This window comes from Maylandia zebra, linkage group LG9, assembly GCF_041146795.1.
Source record: "Maylandia zebra isolate NMK-2024a linkage group LG9, Mzebra_GT3a, whole genome shotgun sequence".
Lineage (NCBI taxonomy): Eukaryota > Metazoa > Chordata > Actinopteri > Cichliformes > Cichlidae > Maylandia > Maylandia zebra.
Genome location: NC_135175.1, coordinates 19639722 through 19661806, shown reverse-complemented (window position 1 = coordinate 19661806; position 22085 = coordinate 19639722). Strand labels below are relative to the sequence as shown.

Here is a 22085-nt window from a genome sequence, read left to right as displayed (position 1 = left end):
GACGATGTGTAACAATGTGACAATGTGTCAGTAAAACATAATTGTATATTTCACTCATTTAGTCTTTTTTAGCTGACCAGCTAAAGCTTAACCGTGTCAGTGTATGTGCTTTGCTGCTGCTGTGTGCACCCAGTCATACCACCAGAGAGCAATCACAGGAAACGATGTAAAAGTTTTTAGTTTTTTATATTTAAGGCCACATTTTTTTAGATAAATAAGGTGTAAGACAAGACATTTGTAAAAGAGTACAATAGCATTGTTTTATAACCAAAATAAAAGGAAGTGTGCTTAATGTGTGTGAGGAAAAGGTGGAATGCTGTACAAGTGTCTTTCTATTTTAATGTGTATGAAAATCTGCTATTTAAAAATACTTTACACTGATCTGGACCATATTAAAAGACATATCTGCAAAATTAGGCCTCTTAGTGTTGATAGAGAGACGATGTGCTGAGGCATCTGGCTGCCCACTGATGATTGGTTTTTAGATGTTCACGTGAAATCCATATCAGATGAAGACAAAACTGTGTTGTGGAGGACAGGCGCACCGCAGAGTTTTCTGGATCTTCTTCCAAGTCCCGCTGCACTGCGGGTTCCCCACCGCCTGCCAGTGGAGCACAGTCTCCCTGCAGCACAGTTAAACCACTGGTTTCATACCACTTTATGCACATGGTTTCACATAGTAATTTCACAAGATCTCAGCACTGCTTAGCTTAAGGCAAGGGCACATTAAGTGTTGAAGCAGAAGGTGGACTAATTTTGTAGCTGTTTTAAGTTTTATGAACTGATTTAGATTTTTATGTGAAATCGTGCAGTTAGGGCTTTGTAGACAGGAACACAATTTCCATAACTTTGGCTCTGTACGGTAGTGCAATAGATTAAAGTGCAATGCAATTTCAATCCAGACTTTCAGCTTTAATTCAGCTCCTTTCAGGGGCTCAAACTGGATAAGTGAGCATAATCATAACCAAAATGTTTACCTTTTAGGATTTTGTTAGTTATGGTTGACAGACTGACTGAAAGCCATGCACATTGATGAGTTTCCTCCTTCCTGATGGTTTTCCAGGCCTTTAGTTTTTTTGCCATTTAGTTTGCTCTTCAGGAATTGAAGTGCATGCTCGAATGGCTTGTGTTCCCTTCTCATTCTGTCTTCCATCTTGCAAGTATTGCTGTATGCTTCAAATAACGAAACATACATATTATACTTTCATTAGTCCAAACAAATGCTGTTTCACAACTTGTCTGGTATTTTTAGATGTTTAAATTTGTTTTTTCTGCCCCTGGGCAATGTTCACCACTTGGTTAGGTGTTATGAGGGGTGTTCTTTTACCATGAAACGGATCATCTAATCATCTACAATTATCTAATTATCAATGGAAGATCATGCCTTTTTACTTTGCTTAGCACACCATTGAGTTATTATCTCTTTGTTAAACATTCACCACTTCTAAAGTTCCACCTCTCTCACAGGTTTTTAAATCTCATTGAGATTAAAAATCTCATTTCCAAGAGAGACCTGGCATCATGGCAACAAAAGTCACATACAACATAGGTAGAAATCCACTGAAATCTGGAAGTTGTGGGTTCAAACCCACAGTTTTCAAATGCAAATGGTACACTTGGAATTTTTCCAGATGTTTTACGTTCAAAATTGCTCAAAAAATAAGCCGAGAAGCCCACATCTGTCCATGAAGCAGCTTTTCAGTCAGATATTTTGGTCCCTAAAGAAAAAGGGGGCTACATAATAAATAACCACCATTCCTAAATGTTCCTTCAGTTTGTAAAAAAAATAAGAATAAAAGCTGAGAGTCTGCCCTTTTAGACCACATTCAGCTGTAAATTAAATGCCAAACAGTTTAAATATATCTGGACTGGAGGAAAAACACATGTAAAATGGCCGATAACTGCATACTTGTCTGATTCCTGACCGTCTCCCTGGCAGCTGCTGGTATTGTTTCGCATGGCAGGAGGTTCACATGCCACACACACGTTAAAGCCCTCTGTTATGTAGCGCATCCACAGTGTGTGGGGCCGGTTCTCCACAGTGCAGTGGGGCGTCCGTGACTCTAGCTTGAATTCCACACAAAACCTAAAGGGCGACAGGATTAGAGTAATGAAGGTGAACAAATAAATCCTGAAATACTGAGACAGTAGAATTCAAACAAAATAAACCCTTAACGCACAGGAGAGCGACATCGAGGCATCATCACTTGGTTAGGCGATATTGGGAATTACTGATCAGTAAAAAAGAAAAACCCACTTTATCCCCAGTAGCAGGGACACAGCTCTAATGAAAGGAATAACAATAATTAAGCATATAGATGCTTTGAACTGCTCGCAATACCGCACCTACTGTCATCCCAACCTTTTGTGTATGCGCTTTTCATGTGACAGCCTTGAGTATTTAATTTCAAAGGATTGTTGGCAGTCTTTCAGCATCGCTATGTTTAATGGTCTGTAGACAGAAGGCCAGGTGGGCAAACACCTACAGGTAGCTCGTTGGTTGGAAAACGTTGAGCTGTTATCTCCTTTCAATTTCATTTGTGATACAAAGCACAAAAAAGAGGTTTTTCCCCTGAAAGCATTCATGAACCTTTCAACTCTTGAATTTAAAGATTCTTGAGGTCTGTGCAGTTTCAGAGAGCATCTGCAGGCTTTATAGTACCATGATATGAAACCTACCCAGGGTTTAGGGGGTTTCCGTAGCTGTCGTGCTTGGGCCTTCCCTTGGCAAACGCCATGCTGGTGATGAATGCAGGACCTGATAAGAGAAACCAGATCATCTATGAATTACAAAACAGGCTCAAATGCAAGAAAATATGCATGCAACTTCACACACACACACACACAAAAATGCAGATACAGTAAAACCAGAGCGTGTTCATCTGGTTGTATACCTGAATTGAAGCCACAGTGTCTACCCAGGTGGTCTCTGTATTCCCTGCAGCCAGCTCGTTGCTCAAGGCCGGGGCAGGGCTGGCCACTGTTGTGGGGCTGCTGTTCTATGTGACGAACACGGATTCGCACCGAAGGCTGGCAGGGTTTGGCACAGCCGCTCCAAAAGCTCCAGTCGCTCACAACACAGTCCTGAGCTGGATGTTGGCACCAGTATCAAGAGAGAAACGTTATTAGAGGAAATCCTCTGTTGCAGCGAACAATTAAACTGCATTTAAACCAAAGACTCACTCCCTAAGATCTTAGCTTTTGTGCCAGGATTACAATTCCAATCGACAGTAAGATATACCATTGTTCTTTAAGGGATGAATAATTATAATATTCCGGTGGAAGAGTGGAATGTGACTCAATATCCAGGAAATAACTTTGGATTAATGAAGCATCGATTGTGACTTGTGGAATTAGTGCTTCCTGCTCTGATACAAGTATTCTGACAGTGCGCCAAGTGCGCCGCTCAATCAGTGACTGAGTCCTGTGATTTATTTTCTTTGTGCCTGCTATGATTCCACTTTGATGCATTAAACATTCAGATTTAGTCACTACTGGCCCATAACACATATTAAATGTGCCTAGCTTGTTTGACTGTAGCTGTTATCGCTACAACTGATTGACAGAACCACATTCTTAAAATATTTGTACTAATTCCATTATGTGGGCCAGCCAGCCCACTGAAATGAGGTTAGGCTCAGAGCTACTGGGGTTATTTGGTGTGCTGATTATTTTTTGTAATGCGGCAGGTGAGACACATGCAAGAAACACAAAATCAGAGATTATGTGGGGTTTGCGCCATGTTAGAAGCTGAAGAAAACAACAAAAGACACAGAAGAGTTGGAAAGGACTGAAGTTAAATGCACACAATTTGACATGTATGGGAAAATGTGGAATGCATCCACCCATGCCACTTCACTCATTAGAGGTATGTTGTGTGATAAGCAGCCCACTAATGACCAGATAGTGGGGATAATTTGTCTTGTTTTATCTTCTGGACAACAGATTTAGAAGATAGCAAGAGGTCGGGTATCATAAAGTTAAGGTGCGCACCAAAAAATAAACAGTTCCATCCATTCATCACTCACCTGGACACTCTGTGAAGTAGTCAAAGCAGCAGTCTTTAGTTCTGACGCAGCCTTCATCACAGTAGCATGTGCCGTGCGCACGGTCCATCCTCCAGTCAGTGGTCAAACAGTTTGTGTCTCTGCCTCTGCAGCACTTCCCTGAACAACCTCCACTCACCAGGTGGTTCTCACCTAGAGCAAAAACTACCAGCAACCAGCAGGCAAACGGAACAGAGAATCCCATCATGATGGAGTGAGGCCAGAAGTCAACCTCTGAAGTAAGATGCCAGCCTCTTGGTTTCCCCCCAGACTGTGCTCACACACGTCTCTACCTGTGTTTACTCCTGCTCTGGTTCTGCTTCTTTCATGCTCGTGACCGTGAGAGGGAGAGGTTGGAATACCAGCCCAGCCCAACCCAGCCAGGACTGAGCTCTGCCACAGGAGCCCTTGTGACCTGGAATTCCTGTGTCCGTCTCCTGTGTCCAGCCCTTCAGTTTCCCTCCAGAAACAGGTCTGCAATGCAACCTACAGTACAAAACACCCAATTCCAGCACTGGCTTTCGTGTTGTGTGTGCCTGCCTTTCCTCAAAGCTGGTGTCTCTCTCCCTGTTCCCAGCTGAGCACCTCCCTCCAGTCGATCACACTCGGGAGGAGACGATGAGGACAAGGGAGGGGTGAGCTGGTGATGCATGCTTTACCATCCCGCCTCTGTTCTTTCTTTTTTGCCTCTTTCTTACCTGCCTTATTCTTGTTTACCTTTTTTCTGACCCTCTTTCTTCAGAATATCTGTGACCTTCTGCCACCCCAGGTTTCCGAGTCCCAAAAGAAAGGGAGGAATGTGAGAATTTGGCAGGTCTCCAATCAATTGTTCTACTGTATAACACCGTCCCCTTCTCACCTCTCTCCCTTTTTCTCTTTCCCTTTCAAGTTCCTGTAATCCAGCAGAAATCCAAACCGTTCGGGTATGATTTTGTCTGTGTGCTTGTTTTGCTTGTGAGGTTTACGTAGACTAAAGATTAGCTTCACTGGGTCAGAGGCTGTCAAAAAAAAATCTACATATCAGCTTCCCCTGAGCTCAGCCATAAATAAGGTAATTGTTTTATGCGTGCAGTTGTTTCCTGCAATTCTGAACATGTGTGCTATTTGTTTTAAACAAAAACAAAGGACTTTTAATGCACTACTCAATTCCTAAATGCTGGAAGCTAATTCCTTCTTGACTTTGTTTCCAGTTTTATGCTTATCTAAAATAACCATCTACTGGTTGTAGGTCATATTATGAAGGCAAACAAGAAAGTGGTATCAGTCTTATCAAGGAAACAAAGAATCATATTTCCCAAAATATCTCCTTTTACCAATCACTGATAACCTGTTATATACTGTTATAAACTGTATACAACATGGAAACCCATTTAAATACAATGCTAAGAAAACATTATCTACCCCCTTCCTGATTTCTTATTTTTTTCCGTATTTGTAACACTTAAATGTTTCTGTTCATCACACTAATTATAATATACAGTAAATAAAAAAAATAACCTGAGTAAATACAAAATTCAGTTTTTAACTGATTATTTTATTTATTAATAAGGAAAACAACCTATCCAAACCTACTTGGGCATGTATGACAAAGTAGTTGCACCTCTTCTAAATCATAAATGAATTGTCATTAACCACATATTTTGATTTACAAAGACTTTTCTAAGGATTTGGGGCTCCAGCAAACCACAGTGAGAAAATGTAGAACAGTGGTGAACCTTCACATGAGCCTACCAAAATCACTCCAAGAACACATCCATGACTCATCCACGAGCTCCCAAAAGAACCCAGAACAACATGAAAAGAACTTCCCTCACTTGCCTCAGTCAAGGTCAGAGTTCATGATTCAACAATAATAAAGAGATAAAATCTCCTCCATGGGAGAGTTCCCAGTAGGAAACCACGGCTGATCAAAAAGGATAAAAAGACTCATCTCACATTTGCCAAAAAACATCTTGAAGATCCCCAAGACTTCTGAGAAAATATTCTGTGGTATGACGAGACATTTCGAGCCTTTTATAAAAAGAATATATGATGGTCTCGGGCTGCTCTGCTTTTTCAAAGTCTGGAAGACTTGTTATAATAGATGGAACCATGAATTCTGCTCTTTACCAGATGATCATGAAGGAGAAATCAGTTCATGCCCTAAAGCTCAAGAGCCCTCAGCTTAAGCAGCAGGACAATGATCCAAAACACACCTGCAGGTCCATCTCTGAATGGCCCAACTAAACAAAAAGAGGGTTTGCAGTGGCCTAGTCAAAGTCCAGCCATAATTCAAGTTGAAGTGCTTTGGTATGACCTCAAACAACCCCCAAATGTAGATAAATTTAAACGATTCTGCAAAGACAAGTGGGTCAAAAATTCCTCCACAGTGATGCAAAAGACTCGCTGCTAGTTATCGCAAACGCTTGATTGCAGTTCATGCTGCCAAAGGTGGCACAAACAGTTATTAGGTTTAGGAGGCAAATACTTTTTCACAGTGCTGTACGTTGCACAGGAGCTCCAGTTTGCATTATTTACAAACCACAGTGTAGTGTTAATATAATGCGCAATTCATAATTTTTCAGTAAAAACTGAAACTCCTCAATGTGAAATGAAAGACTATCAACTTTATAATGCAGGACAAGCCCAGTCGTGCCCTCTTTAATGGCATGATGGAGGGCTACACAATATATGGCAAGGATTTCTAATGCTGCTGCTGATTGATGATGACAAATTGGAGAGGGCAGACAAAAACCATTTTTTACTTATATGCTCCAGGGGGCCTGACTGTTACTGTTGCTGAAGAAGCTCAGCCTCTTCCACATTATTACGGCCAACAAATGGGGCCTCTGCAGGGAGCATCAGCAGGAAATGAGGCCTCCTCACGCCTCCTGCTATTGAAGAGGTAGACACTAGTAATAACTGGATACTTCGCTGTCTTGAAAAATAATCTTTCACAAGGGGGTCTGGCTGGGTCCTTTGATTATTCTTCATGCTATGGAGCAGGTAGGTCAAGCGACAGTAATAGCCTTCATCTCCACCACAATCATCAGCAGAGGCATCGCTAAGAAGCAAGTGTCTGAATCAGTTAAAGTTAAGTTAAAGTTAAATCTACAAATATTAAACACAATAAATAATCCCAGCTGTGAAGTCTCTTACTTTTTAACCGTTTTAACCAACTATAGTGCTGATTTGATCTGTCCACTGATGCAAGACGTTCAGCAGCATCAGCCTCAGCATGAAGGAAGCGCACATCAAAGCATGTGTGTTTTCCATGTGACAGGCTCCCAGCCATGGACCTCCTGCCCTTACTGCTCATTTGTCGGAGACAATCAGCCTTACAGCAACACACCCAGTCATCTTAGTGTACATCGGTTAATGTTTCACAAGACGGGGAGCAGTAATAGAGCATATTTATGATCTCCAAACAGTGTCGCAAGTTGCTGCGTCATCCATCCCCTTCATTTGGGGCAAGAGCAGAGATAGAAGGAGATACAAAGAAAGATCGATTTAGTAATAAATGAAAGTCTGCTGTCCTCCCCTTCTTGCAGTGGGAAGGTAGAAGGGTCAGCCCTAGCTTCATCTCAGCTATATGGGGAATGTAAACTGGCTCTCCTCAAGGGAAGACTTGACCTGGGTTTCCATAGTTTCAAAAGGTTTCTTGACATCAAAAGCTCTGGTTGACAAATACTAGAATTTACCTTTACAAGATGGCATGTGTTGTAAAGATGATGTCATCCATGACTAAGAAAACGCTTTCTCTGTGCTGCACAGAAACTTTATTTTTAAGCCTTTCTATCGAAAAAACAAAAAAGCAACATCAAAGCGAAAACAGACCCAAATGTTTGTTCTTAGAGAATATTTGATTAGAGCTGGTCGAAGTAATTAGTTCGAGTTTCTTTCTTCCTGATGAGTACAGTCAGTTCCTCCCACATGAATGGAAGCCTTTGTCTATTATCTTCTCAATTTATAGCACATTCTTTCACGTCTACATTTGTATATTTGGGTGGTTTTCCAAGTGCGGGAGTGTTTTGCACCGTCTGTTCTTATTATCTGTTCTTATGTAACTGAGTTTCAGTAGTTTCCTTCATTGTAACTTGAGTTCATCCATGCACGGGCATTTTATCCTATTTCTTGTGGATTACGTATGGATCTATGCCACACAGTGGCATGAGTTATTATTTAATGAGTTGAGAAGTTTGGTGTTTGACTTAGTGCGAGTCACCAAATCACACTTTTAAAAGTTCTTAAAAGGGCGTATTCACAGTGCAAACACTCAGTGAGCCTTGCTCTTCATGTCGCACTTACAACAGCGTCTATTATGGCAAGACGTTTTGTACGTCCTTCAAATGATACTCCATTCATTACAGGTCATTACTGTAATGAATGGAGGAGGAGTTTTTACCCACAAACAGTGAGACTCCTCAATCAAAACACAAATCGGACAACATGATGGACAATTCCATACACAGTATATAATTTTCTTTTGAGTTTTATCCTTATTTTTATTTGTATTTTATCATTTACATCTGTATTTACGTAAATACGTACACTATAGCTCTTAACTATTACAGCGTAATATTTTGCACGATATTATACATTTTTATACTTTTATATAGATTTTTTTTTTTTTATTATAAGTTTAGTAAGATGCACAGTCGGGGGGGGGGGAGTACTTTTTAGCCGGAAAAAACATTTCACTGTGTGTTGTACTAGTTATAACTACATGTGACAAATAAATAAAGAATTGAATTGAATTGAATACTGCTGGATAGGCCCCGGAGAGGACTGATGACACTCTAGCAATGGCTCTACAAGCTGGCTGGCCTTGGAGAGCTGCCAGTGTAATGACATTGATGAAAGTTTTTCTCCTGCCTGATCCTGACATCGTCACTGATAATTGTCCCCTCATGAGTCACCTCACCTGGCATATGGATCCATATGTATGTAAATCAATGCGGACATTAGCAGCAGCCGGCAGATGAGTCAAGATGTGTGGGTGGGGAGTGAAACCGAGCCCTGCCCCTGAGAGAGATGACGCTTCGAGTAATGATAATGGCTAGGTGGCAGGGTGGAGCTATCGGGGTAGATTTCATAAATCACATCGTTAAATGTCACACAGCAGTGGAGAGGTTAGGACCTCGGGCTAGTGCGCATGCATGCGTGCGTTTCTCTGTCAAGGGCAAAGTGTGTAAATATATATATCTTTACCAAACCTCAAATTTCACTGATGCCTGTGAATAACAGATCACTCTGGTAGGATAGATTGATGACATGAAAATAAATAAATGTCACCTGACCTGTGTGCAAACATTTTGAAATGATAAAATTACAATTGTTGTTGTTTTGGTTTTTTATACGATCTTCTGAAAAAGACAAAAAAAAAGATTTGACCTCTTTTTTATCACTGTATAACTGTCTTTTAGGATCCTTAAATATAATTTTTAGACCACTGACAAACTACAGACTACCAGACATGTTTCCTTTTTTATGCTAATCCAGACACACGGGGTACAGAGTATACAAACGAAGTGATAATTGTTGTGCACGGCAAACTGCATATGATCAACACTTTCAATATAGAAAAGCGCTGTGCTTGTCCACAGACTCGAGCTGGCTCTTTTCATCTCATACCTAATAGCGATGTTAGCACAAGGTTTCTTCCTCTCTGTCAGAAAAGCCTAAATTGCTCAAACTACAGGACTCTGTTCAGCATGAAGAGTGGCCTTGGAGCCTATCTTTGGTGCCTGTCTATCTCGGTGGCCTCAAAGTCTTTTCCTGGCATCTGTCTATGTTATACCGAGCCGAGACTGCAGCATCGTGAAGGACAAAAAGCTGAGTTGTAAGCAAAAATTAAAAATGCACCACATCTGAATGAATAAAAGGAACGAGCACGAGTTTTTCTCTAGTATAAAAATGCACATAGTTTAAGGACAAAACCAGAAGTGGGAAGATAAAATGATCAGCAAGAACACGTGTTATCAAGTCAGCCACAGTGAATAATAATAAAAACTTACATCTGAGTCTCCTGAACTGTTTCGAGGAAACCTTGTCTCATCAAAATTTATATAGCAGCACAGCATATTTGGGAGATTTTTGATCTGAGGTGTTGGCACACAGGCTACATTCTCTGATCCTTGCTGATAGAGTCACAATGTCAAGTCAGGTGAAACAGTAACACAACCTGGCTTTTTTTTCAGCTCATAAAACGTGTTTCTGATGCTTTCATGCCTTTTGTGAGATAAAATGAATTGGCGTTTTCGTCATTATCGGATCCTTGACTTAAGAGACAGTTGAACTTTTAATTCAGCACTGTCTCGTTTGTTCAAGGTTCCCGTGGAACTACAGTGAAACGATAAACCACTTGTGGGCAGGCCCCAGAACAGCTCCTATTAAAGACCTCATTGTTGACTGTTTGTTCCAGGTCATTTTGTTTCACTACACTTGAAAGGGACGCTAAAAACCCTGCAAGAAGAGGGAGCCCCGGCCTCCATTTGGGCATTCATGCACCCCCTTCCCTTGGTATGAATAAGGGGATGGCTCTGTGTTTCTAGGTCACTGTGTGCCCCTGAAATGCACACCTCACAATCCCGGCGGAGGGAGGGACGCAAACAGAGCCTGACGTTTGACAACATCTCAGTGCTATTTAATAGGGAGCTTAGGCACACACTCCCTGAAATTAAACACAGTTGACAGTTGAGTTTCAGAGCGCGCATACTGACTGATATCCTTGATGATGGCTTCTTCTCCTCTCCCTTGCTGCTTTGTTTAATCCAGCAGAAATGCCAAAAAGAGAAAAAAAAAACAATAACTGAAACAAAAACTCTCTTAAATGTATATCAGACTACGTAGAAGCCTTCATCTGTCACTTTCAGCACTAAATGATCTCAGCGACAGAACTTCATCTCAGCTGTTTCCCCTGCGTCTTTCTGATTGGCACAGGGTGACGCAGAGGAGAGCTGTAGCAGCGTGATAACACGCATCAGCAATTAGTGGAAAAACGATTTCAGCCATTAATTCTTTCTTTTCTTGTTCCGTCTTTATTTACACACAGAGCCAAGTAAATTTAATCTTATTAAATTTTAAAGGGTTGTAAAGAAACTTTAAAATGACGTCAGATGTGATATTTTCACAACCTTTACTTCCACCAAAGGGACAAAACTTATAAATAGTTCAAGTAATGAATTAATGGTTCAAATATGTAGCCAAATACTGCACAATTATCCAGTATAGATGGCTGTAGAAAGTAGAATAAGGACCAGTTCTTTTTATATCTATTCAAAAAAGACTCATATTTCTGCACACGTCCAGATTTCTCTCTACACAAAAATAGACAGTTGCATGGCTGCTGTCAAATACAATGAACAAGAGTATTCAGCAGCAAAACTCTGCGTTGCGTGGGACAGCACCACATTCTCGGATCTGGGGGCACAGTTTTGTGTCTGTTTCGTAAATATGGAATGCATATTTTGCTAATTGTAGTGGTCTATATGTAGTGTTTGCACCAAAAAGTGGTGTGACGGTCCACATATGTGGTGAAAAAAAAGCTATACACATGAAGGAAGGTCCTCAAAATAACAAAAATAAATTTATTTAATTTCAGGAAGACAGTTAACAAGGCACAATAATGGCTTTGCTAAACTATTTACTATATATGTCAATATTTCACTTACTTAACAAAGCTTAGATATGCTGTATGTCTGAAACACTGTGGTAACGATGAGGCCAAAGATGGACACCGTATGAAATATGATACAGATGATACAGAAAGAAATATGGCCGCATTATACAAGAGCCATTAGAAAGCTAAATTAAATATCCTGCATGCAGGTGCTGGGTGGAAAACTGCTGACAGCTGTGCGTCAGACTGGAAAATGTTTACCTAATATTCATCACCGGCATTTATTGTTGCAGCAAGTCCGTACTACACGTAATTAAGAATCCCAGAATGTAACCACCAGCCATACCAAGCAGCAAACTAATATCACAGAGGACAAACAAGCAGTCAGAACGAGCCACTGAAATGAACATGGCGCCCTAAGTGGTTTATTCTGTTCCGTCGTTGGCACAGACTCGAATGTTTTTAACCTCGACCAGTGTGACTGGGAAGGAGGTGATTGTCAGGATGGAGTCTTTCGAGGTTTTCTCATTTTCTTGAGCTTTTCCTGCCTCACCGTCTCGCCCTCCAGAGAGGACAGCTCAGCTATCCTGTGGATGTAAGAGCGAGAGGCTCCAGCTATTGGGTCCGGATAGGACTGGCCTGTGTGGCGAGAGAAATGGAAAGAGATGGAGAGAAGCACAGGGTATATTTAATCTCTAAATATCCTGCACACATTTCCCTGTCATTAAGTAATAATAATCTTAATTAGAGATAAACTCTTGAATAATATGCCGCATGTTACATAAAAACACAAAAAACTGTTTGCTGTTTGTTTTTTCACTTTAAAGCTAAGTGTGCTGTAAAGGCAGTACATGTGGACCTGATGTGTTAAGGCTGAGAATGAAGTCAAAGCAGGAAGTGAACTCACTTTTCTGATTGTTTTTAACAGTCATTACGTTGGAGGATGGATATTTCACCTTGGGCCTGCAGACGACACAAGCACAACAGAGGTGGCTGCATTGAGAATTAACTGAAAACACTGGCTTGGTCACATTTTGTTTAGAAAGCCAAAATACCTGCCAAGCTTGCAGTTCTCAACCGAAAAGGTGTTTCTGCCACTGAGGACTAAAGCTGAGGGAATGAGGACGGCTGGATTTGTGTTCAGTTTATAGCTTTCAGGGTACCTGGGAGACGCAAGTAAAAACATTAAGGAGTATAATGAACGCAGAGCTGACATTTTACAAAGCTTCAGACCAACAAACCCCACTTTTCCCATAAATAGAAGATTGAGAATAATTTGTTATTGAGATAATATTTTTGTGCAGCATAATGATTTTCAGTTCTAGCTAGAATTGCCCTTGAACTGCCAGAAAATTAAACATTAAAAGCTACTCGAGCTTTTCTTTTTTTCTGACAGATAATGCATGCGTGTCAAAACAATACTTTTATCTGGCTGCTGTTTCTCATTCTTCACGTTATCTGTCATACCCTGCATGAGACTGTGACTCAGTATAATAACTAATATCTGTGCAGCTGTCTCATGAAATATGCTTTTTTTTAAAAGAAATTCCAGCTACAATAAGCTGCCCAAAAGATGTTAATCCAAAGGTTACCCCAGGGTGAAGGGTCGCCCTGTGTAGCTGTGGGAAAGCTCCTTGGAGAGGCTGAAGGATGGGAGGTTACCAGGTCTGTGCACATGGTAGTCTCTTGGCAGTGGAGGAATCACAGTTTTGGTCCTCTCTAACATCACACCTTAAAAAGGGAATAAGAAAATTGCTCTGCATTAATTCCACTGTCAGGTTATATCTGTAAGTTTCCCGCAAGTAGCTAATGTCCCACTGGAAAGGGACCTATAGAAACTATGTAAGACAACAGCTCCACCTGTTGGCAGTCAGTTCACACAAACCCCATGCCACAAATTTAAATTTAGCCCATTTTGAGTGGGGAAGTAAGAAGAAACTCCTTAGTTTCCTCTCAGTTTTATTAACATAAGGCTGTCTCCTGTTCTGCAGTTCTTACATTTTCTATCTAACAGAAAGCGCCTCCCGCTGAGATCCCTCTCTGGGTTGGTGTTTTGCAACTCCAGCTTGTCATCTTTGGTTAAAGTAGGCGTCCTAGAAAAATTGGAGAAAAATATATCAGCACACGTGGATTCTATATTTTAGATAGTTGAATACCACCTAGAAAAAAACAAAAACATGTCATGGCACCAACAAATGTCAAAGTTTTATAAAGAAATGCTTTTTTATTTTTACATTAAATCAAATAAAAATTGTTTCAGTAACAATCTTTATGATTAATCATCATGAATTACTTACGATTCACTGATAATTTCCCATTACTGATTTGTAATGGAAAGTCAGCGGAGGCGTAGCGGAGGCCCACCTTCAGCAATCATTACTTCCACTGTCGAGTGGCATGCTGTGTTCCCTAGTGGAGTTTTATCATGTTAAAATGCTGAATGGTGATTAGAAATCCCCCTTTTTCAATAATTATGTTAGCACCGTGCTAAAGCTGAGCGTCTGCTTTGTGGGTTCAACTGTATTCTCAATATGAATTTTAAAAAAACAATCTTCCCTCTGAAACTTGTCACAGTATTTTTGTGATTTCCCGTATGGAAAATTGTCAAACAAAACAATATTTCATACAATAGTTTGTGATACTCTCATACCACTAACTTGCTCAACAGCACCAGCTAACACCAACCTCAATAAAAAATATGTGAGAGACCCCTTCAAATGACTAAGAAAGAAGGCCAGTGTATGAGTCTCTAGTGTCAGAAGCAGGGATGCCTCATGGGTCCTGAACTGGATAATGGTCAAGAGGTGACTCGTGAATATGGTCTTCTGGGCAGAAGTGGAAAGAAAAGGCTAAATCTGAGACTAGCCAATAAAATAAACAGATTAGAAAGGGGGAAAGAGCACATTGGACAAAGGGAAGACTGGAAAATGTACTATGGGCAGATCAAGGTATTTAAATTTGAAAGTTAGAACAATTGTAAATGTAGTAGAAAGGAAAATATGCTGGAGGAGTCCATACACTGCCCTTCAAGCAGGTACAGTAAAAGATTTCTACAGAACAAAAGGGATCTTGAACAAGGATGTGCAAAATACTATTACTACATTTTGCATATGCGTAATGCCATATGCTTTGGGCACAACTTAATCAGAGCTAATTTCATTTTTCAGCAGTACAATGAACCAAAGCACAGTTTCACTGCAGGGAACTATCTAGAGAGGAAGCAGCCAGCTGGTATTCTGTGTCTAATAGAGTAGCCGGCACAGTCACTGCATCTCAGTCCTGAAGAGATGATGTAGGAACACTCTGGCCATATGCTACGTATGAAATACAGATCAAACCAGTCCGGCTTACAGTAAGCAATTCAGGAAGCACGGGGTGAAAAGTTTCCAGATTAAAAAACTGACAGCTGAAATCTGCAGCTCTGTGATTTCTGCACATGGGCAATTCTTTTACAATAAAGTTTCATTAGCAAATCATTATTTTTGCAATATCTTGACAGTATTTCCTATTCGGTATGCAAAAAAGTATGGATTTTCATTTAAAAATATGACATTTTCTTGGTGTTATTGAGCATTATATTCAGGGCGACCTTGTCTCAAGGAGTGGGTCATCTACCAATCAGAAGGTCGGTGGTTCACTTCTCTGCTCTTCCAGTCTGCAAGTCCTGCAAGGATCCTTACCCTTAGGCAAAATACTGAATTCCAAGTTACCCCCCAATGCATCCATCAGGGTGTGAATGTTAGACAAGGTCCTTAGTGCTTGTATGAATGTGAGTGTGATTATTATGTATATTATTATGTAATGAGGCTTGAGTCAAAGAGTGTTCAGTTATATAAGTACCAGTCCGTTTATGTATAATTCTTGGATCTTTTATCATGTAATATACCGTAATATACTCATACTCACCCTAAAACAGGGCTCTATAAAGGAAATAAGTGGTTCATGTTGTGGGCTGGATATGGAACCCAGGAAGGAATTATTTATGGTTATCTATGTAGCACTAAAAATGCCATAATCAAAATTAAATGACTGAATAAATATATTGATATGCAATTAATTGCACAAATATTCAAAAATGTGTTTTATTCATACAGTATGAGATCAATTGAAATGCATTGGTGTTTTCGTTTTCCTTTGTATTTATTTGCATCTCCATGCAATTTTTTACATTTGTTTTTACGGAACTTCCGTATCAATTTGTCTTATTTTATGTTTGCAATCGTATCTTTATGTATTTTTGAGCAAGCCTGATGATGTGGAGTAGCCAATAAGTAGGTGCCAGCCTCCCTTACTTGCATAATAGGTAAAAATAAAATAAAATAAATAAAAACAGGCAGACATTAGTCTAGTGTTAATTACGTTGGATTACAGTAGTTCGGGTCTTCCATATAAGCCTGGCACGGAAACAGTAACGCCATCCACTCTCTTTCAGTCTGTACTAGCATAGTGGTTAAAAACAACGAGTGTGAAACACTGTGAGAACATCTCTTTTATTATATCTGTGGCGTAGCGTTTTTATAGCTTCCAAAATATTCACATAGCTTACCCTCCAATTATGAAGCCAGTCAGCTGAGGTTTCGCGTCCCTGGACTCTACAACACAGACAGCGCTCAGCATTTTACGGACCGTTAGGCTAGCTTCTTTGAATGAATTTGGCACATTTATGGAGCACGCTTACTCACTGCTCAAAGGTTGTATAACAGGAAATTTCCTTGGTTGACTTTGCCTTAAAGACGCTTGCCCTCCACCTGCTCCCATCCTCAAGTTCCTGTATGTCGGATATCCAACCGCATCAGGGCCGCGCTGCCCGCAGTTCGAGCTTTCCCGGGATATTAGCCCCTTTACGGTGATTATCGACGGGTCTAACTGGCAAGTTATCATGATGGAGCAGCCGCACGAACATCTACTTCAGACATTACCTTAGTGCTACACACAGCTAACGGTACATGGGTTAAAACCGGTTATCCCCGAGCAGCAGTGCTAGGCTGCAGCTCACTCTGGTACAACGCTAACGAGTCATCACGTCACCATGGAAACAGGCTTCAAAATTCGCCTGCATTGGTTTTTTTATATTTAGCTTTGTGTTTCCTAACCAGGTTACGTAATAAAAATGTACCCAAATACTATGTCCTATAATACCTAAAAAAAAATATATGTATTTTATCCATTATCCATACAGGCTACAGCTAGCCCACAATTATTTGATAAATGCAGTAAATTGCCTTCAAATATAGTTTTTAGTTAATTTTTACAAGTTAAAAGTGTGTGTCCTTGAGAACTACCCAATTTATGTAGTTAACTCCCTGGGTGGATATTATATTAACACGGGCTAACGCTGGATATTATATTACTAATATATCAAGTAGTAATGTACACAACCACACCCACACGTAAATACCAAACAACCTGCGTGATTCATGACACATTTACACATTAATGACAGGACCAGGAAGGTTTTTTTTCCTCCAAATTTTTATTGTACATTTTGAGTCCTTTTGAAAACCTGGGGGAAGAAAATAAGACAATGAGGTAAGAATTCTGATGTTATATAAAGTCTCAGCAACACATCTTTAATAAAAATAGATAGCATTCAACATGTATCCATGTTTGGATTTAAATAGATTTTCAAAGAGAAAGATCTCCCAGTCGGTGATTTAAAGTTCAATGACTAAAGATGTGGTTTCAGACAATGTTGGCTTATTAACAAGTGGTTTTCACCATAGTCGATAAGATGGGGAAAAAAGAATATGCATCATTAACCACATCAAATCAGTCTACTTTCAAAACCTGCAAAATATCACTGAAACTCACCACGACTTTAGTTCATCCTCCTGATCAGTCTGTTGATCTGATCCTCCCTGTTGCCGGCATCTCCTCCCTCCACGAAGTGTGTGGTCTTCTTGTTCATGCCACCGCGTGGGGACGACAGCTTGAAGGGCCACATGAAGTTGTTGGCGGGCTTGAAGTTCTTTCCAACTGTGTAAATCTCATGGATGAGGTCCTCAACACAGATGATGCCATATTTGCCTACAGATAAAAAGTGTTTAATAAATTGAACTGCGTGCCAGCTTTAGCATTTAAGTGTTTCATTTCAAAATTTTAAAAGCGAAGGGCTGATTAAACCAATAGAGGTAATCCAAGAATGAAACTGCTTGGAGCAACTCTGCCTTTTCTTCTTTTAACTTAGACAACAAGACTCATTTCCAGATGTGCTTGCTGCCATTTGAAGCGCTGATGTTTTCAATCTTTTCAGGCACAAAGTAAAACTCTTCGAGCTTGATAAGCAAGCCTCATCTTTCCATTTCATGTTCCCAAACATCTGACCAACAAATACAGTACAAGCCAAGAATTATCAACTACAAATCTCTCTTTGGTAAAGTCCTGTTAGGTTGGCATGTGGCTTCAGACTTAACTGGCAAAGTTTTCAACCTTTTTTTCACCAAAGTCGATAAGACGGGGAAAAAAGTGTACATCATTAACCACATCAACCGCCAACCATTTACCTAAAAGGTATACTACAAACATTTTCAACAGCACTGTAACGTTTCCATACCGAGGGACTTCTCCACCAAAGCGTTGTCTGTGAGGGCAATGCGCTGTTTCCTGATCTTGCCGTACCCACGTTTGTAGACGAGCTCGCGCACAGACTTCAGGTTGGGGTATCTAGGGGGGAAAAAAAAACCCAAGGTTCCAGTTTTGAAAGGAGCACAAATCAATGATGTTAACGTGTGTTAATTTATAAAGAAATAGGATTATAAATACTCATTTGTTTTATTTAACTCAAAAGATACTTTAAATTTCAAGCATACCTGAAAAACACTTGTTTTGTAAATCTAAGTAATTTGAGTTCTTCTAATGAGTTTAAGAGGCATTTACAAAATATTAAAATATGAACCCCAAAACATTAAGAGCTCAGATTTCATCTCTCCAAACCTGGCACTTTCATGTCTAAGCAGTGGTGGGCAATTTGTCAAAAAAAGATTATGTACATCATTGTTTTGGGGAAGAAGCATGATCTACAATCTGAATGGCAATTCTCCCCACAGATTTGGTAAAACTCATTGCATTAACATTACAGAGTGCCTGGATACTAAACCTGACCGTTCAAATTTAGGCTCAAGACTCAACTGACCAATCTGAGGATCCTATTTTAATCTAATTGGTATGATTGAATGGTAACAATTCAAATTTCTGCAGCTTTGATGAGTCTTTCAGGATATTGTGCCACTGTGTAATGCATCTATAGGGTTGTTCTGTGTTATAACCAATCCTGCTTTGCTAAGATCTTATGAAGGAAAAAGTTTAGTTTTAAATATTAAATCTACACAATTCCTCCCAAATGCAGGTGTGCCAAATTAACACAGTCAGCAACATGCAAAAAATGTTAAGTCAGTTAAATACAAAGTTAAATACAGTTAAATACAAAGCATTACACAGTGGCAGATGATGGTGTTTCTTGGACTCCATCATAGTATAAAGAAATATCAGTAACCTAGTACAACATTGGGAACAATATTGCATCTACCAATACAGATCAAGTTATCTGCATCAAAAGTGTCACTTAGACACATCCAAACAAGACTGACATAAATGACCGGACAGGAGTAACCCCAACCAACTATATAAATATCAAAAATGGAAGTATTAAGGTGACCAAAAGCAAACACTACAAGTCTAACCTACAGTGTACTCGTGTGCCAAGTAACACACACTTCCACAGGGCTGTTGTAGTGAAGATCAGGTAAATTCTTCCATTACAGCAGCACACAGCAATGTCAAACACACAGAGCACAAACATTTCCATTGGGTCTTTAACATCAAGACATTAACGCTTTGTGAAATATAGCCAAGCATTTACTGTGTTTAGTTTGACACTGGCTTATTTTTCTATAAACTGTTGAACAGTACTTTAATGTGTTGATTTCAAGTGTCAGTGAATGACCACTGTAGTAAATGCCAGGTTACAAAAGTTTCTGGCTGCATCATTACAGTATGAAGCCAACACACTCACATTTGTCAACACACTGGCATGTACCACTATGGAATGTGGTTTCAGACAAAACTGGCTTAGTTTCAGTCAGTAATCACCATGGTCGATAAGATGGGGAAAAAAGTTCAGCATCATTAACCACATTCCAAGTGTATCACCTATTTAGAGACGTGCTAATACCCCCCACCATCGCTTCTTATTTCTGAACAGCAGGTTTCAGAGTGACACAGTCCTTACCCCCAAGCGATGTAAGGCTCTGCAATTCTGAGCATGTTGATTGAAGCCTTGTTCAGCTTGACAAAGACACCATTGAAGATCTGGCGCAGACGGAGCAGCTGCAGAACTTTGCGGACCTTGGGGCTCACACCGTTGATGCTGAAAAAACAAACAAACAAAAAATGTTGTGATTACTGTTTGGACTTACAATCAAAGTACAACTTCCTAATTAAGCTGCTTAGAGTGGTTTCAGAACATTATTGGCTTTTTATTACAAATGTGTATCAGCAGAGTCGATAAGTCGGGGAAAGAGCATGCATCATTAACCACTCAACTGTATTTATCCACAAGGACTGGCTTAATCATTCAATAAAAATGACTTTTCAATAGCAACTGAATTAACAAGCAACTGAGCAGCTAAAAACAAAGTAGTAATGTATGAGGCTCAGCTGCTGGACATCCTCTCATGTGGCACTGCCTGCACAACACCTTACAACTGATTGTGCAGTTCTTTTAAGCCAGATACAGAGAAATCCCAAGCAGTGCGCATCACTCACCCTCTGATCCTGATGACAAAGGCCAGTTTGGGCTCAGCAGGCACATAGAAGTTTCCCACTTTGCGAGCCATACGGCCCATTCGTATCTCACGCCTGTACATCTGCCTGTACTCCTTGTGGTACTTCTCAGCCCTCTTGTAGATCAGTTTCCTGGTCACCTTGCGGACCTGAATGCAAAAGGGAAAACACGTCGAAGCAGTTCAAAGCTCTATCCGATATCTCCATCCATACGGGAATACTTGTCTGCACAAAGCTTCACTTTACCTTTTTCTCAGCCAGCAGCTTCTTGACACGCATGGCCTTCATGGCCGCGTAGGCCTTTCGCCTTTTCAAAAGGCTCTCAGGGACCGCCGGAACCTTTTTTCTGTTTAAACGTTAAAAAAATATGTTGTAAGGAAAAAATCCGAAGCGAGGTGGTGGACAAGATACCTGAACACATGTACATCGCTCAACAGAAACGATGACTGAATCATGGGGGCTGCTAGCTTGCCAGTCACTTGCCGGCTTCCACACAGGTAAATACTACTTCATACAATAGCTCGAGACTAGAGAGGTTTTACAGCAGCATAAACTCAAAGGTTGCTGAAATAGCTGACTATTATTTTAGTTCTAATTTTTTAACCACAAGAACTGGACACTTGTAATAATCCACAGATGCTAAAGAGACAGCCATGTTGAACTCGGCTATATGGACTCAGTTATTATAAAGTACCCTTAACAACAGTAATAATCACCATCTATAACAATACTGCTATTATTCTATCGTACATGAACTAAATAGCTCATTCGCGTTGTAAAATTAACAGCAGAGGCTAGTTTAATGCTGGATGTGATTAGATTTTAACACAGAGGGAAACACTCACTCTGCGTCCGCCATTGCGATCACCGAGAAAGAGGCTTTTTCATTTGCGCATGTGCGGGATAAAAGCGTTAGGACCTCTGCGGAGCGTCCTTCCGACTGCCTGATGGATAAATTATAGCGATGTATTCAAAACTAAAGTTAAGCAAAACCCGCTGTAATAATGCTCTTGGATAAATGCTCCCTTAAATTTATAGGTTAATATATCAACAACTATTTTCTATGACTGCTGCAAGGAATATTATTGTAATAACAAACGCTTTAAAGGTAAGACAACGCTATAATACGTATTCTGGTGTAGACCTACCTGGCCTTATTTTGATACATTATTTTATATTGTTTCTTTTTTTTCTTTTCGTTTTTTAATTAATCTAAACGCTACTTTGCCCGACTTCCGTGCTACAGGTGGCGTTATGCAGCCATCTGACCAGCAGAGGGCACGAACACTTCATTTTGCAAAGCACGATCAGAGAGCGCCTGTAGCGTTGAACCTCCCGCCCAGCACTTTGCTTCAGGCTGTATAACAGACACTGTTCTGTCCCAGGAGGTTATGAAAAAAAAATCATAAAATGATATAGACTCGATTGAAGGCCACTTATTTGTTCATTTATTTATTTTTATTTTACAGGCAAAATGCAAGACACAAGTTTTAATTTAATTGTGAAACGTCGCCCAAATAGAGCTTTGCCATTGGTCAGCTTCTCAATTTGACTGTTCCAGTGCAGGTAGTTTTATATTAAAAATGTTGCCTTGTATTAAACGAGCCAGCGTTAAAGCCCATCAATCATTTAATACTCTTGAAAAAGCAGAGTGCCTT

The 22085-nt window shown here is 40.1% G+C and overlaps 3 protein-coding genes, 1 long non-coding RNA gene and 3 other non-coding genes across 7 annotated transcripts; 1 reads left to right on the top strand and 6 right to left on the bottom strand.

Moving 5' to 3' along the window:
* Positions 1-167: 167 nt before the first annotated feature.
* On the bottom strand, positions 168-4629 carry sbspon (somatomedin B and thrombospondin type 1 domain containing). Its single transcript, XM_004546618.5, has 5 exons — positions 4029-4629; positions 2895-3089; positions 2680-2758; positions 1910-2086; positions 168-623 (listed from the first exon to the last, which is right to left on the bottom strand). The coding sequence occupies exons 1-5, from the start codon at positions 4252-4254 to the stop codon at positions 506-508; spliced, it is 795 nt and encodes a 264-aa protein (XP_004546675.2). The 5' UTR covers positions 4255-4629; the 3' UTR covers positions 168-505.
* LOC143420300 (uncharacterized) lies at positions 4386-5035 on the top strand. Its single transcript, XR_013100117.1, has 3 exons — positions 4386-4518; positions 4624-4681; positions 4789-5035. It is a non-coding gene; the product is annotated as an uncharacterized LOC143420300 (long non-coding RNA).
* Positions 5036-11594: 6559 nt separating this feature from the next.
* lg9h8orf89 (linkage group 9 C8orf89 homolog) lies at positions 11595-16694 on the bottom strand. The gene is made up of 7 exons (XM_004546615.3): positions 16329-16694; positions 16193-16238; positions 13645-13739; positions 13239-13377; positions 12702-12809; positions 12554-12609; positions 11595-12285 (listed from the first exon to the last, which is right to left on the bottom strand). The coding sequence occupies exons 1-7, from the start codon at positions 16525-16527 to the stop codon at positions 12146-12148; spliced, it is 783 nt and encodes a 260-aa protein (XP_004546672.3). The 5' UTR covers positions 16528-16694; the 3' UTR covers positions 11595-12145.
* Positions 16695-17100: 406 nt separating this feature from the next.
* rpl7 (ribosomal protein L7) lies at positions 17101-21388 on the bottom strand. The gene is made up of 7 exons (XM_004546616.2): positions 21273-21388; positions 20674-20773; positions 20410-20576; positions 19874-20011; positions 18200-18309; positions 17458-17673; positions 17101-17149 (listed from the first exon to the last, which is right to left on the bottom strand). Exons 1-6 carry the CDS (start codon positions 21284-21286, stop codon positions 17465-17467), a joined length of 738 nt encoding a protein of 245 aa, XP_004546673.1. The 5' UTR covers positions 21287-21388; the 3' UTR covers positions 17101-17149; positions 17458-17464.
* On the bottom strand, positions 17320-17412 carry LOC111501680 (small nucleolar SNORD12/SNORD106). Its single transcript, XR_002721617.1, has one exon. It is a non-coding gene; the product is annotated as a small nucleolar SNORD12/SNORD106 (small nucleolar RNA).
* LOC111501681 (small nucleolar SNORD12/SNORD106) lies at positions 18040-18132 on the bottom strand. The gene has a single exon (XR_002721618.1). It is a non-coding gene; the product is annotated as a small nucleolar SNORD12/SNORD106 (small nucleolar RNA).
* LOC111501679 (small nucleolar SNORD12/SNORD106) lies at positions 19690-19781 on the bottom strand. The gene has a single exon (XR_002721616.1). It is a non-coding gene; the product is annotated as a small nucleolar SNORD12/SNORD106 (small nucleolar RNA).
* Positions 21389-22085: the final 697 nt, after the last annotated feature.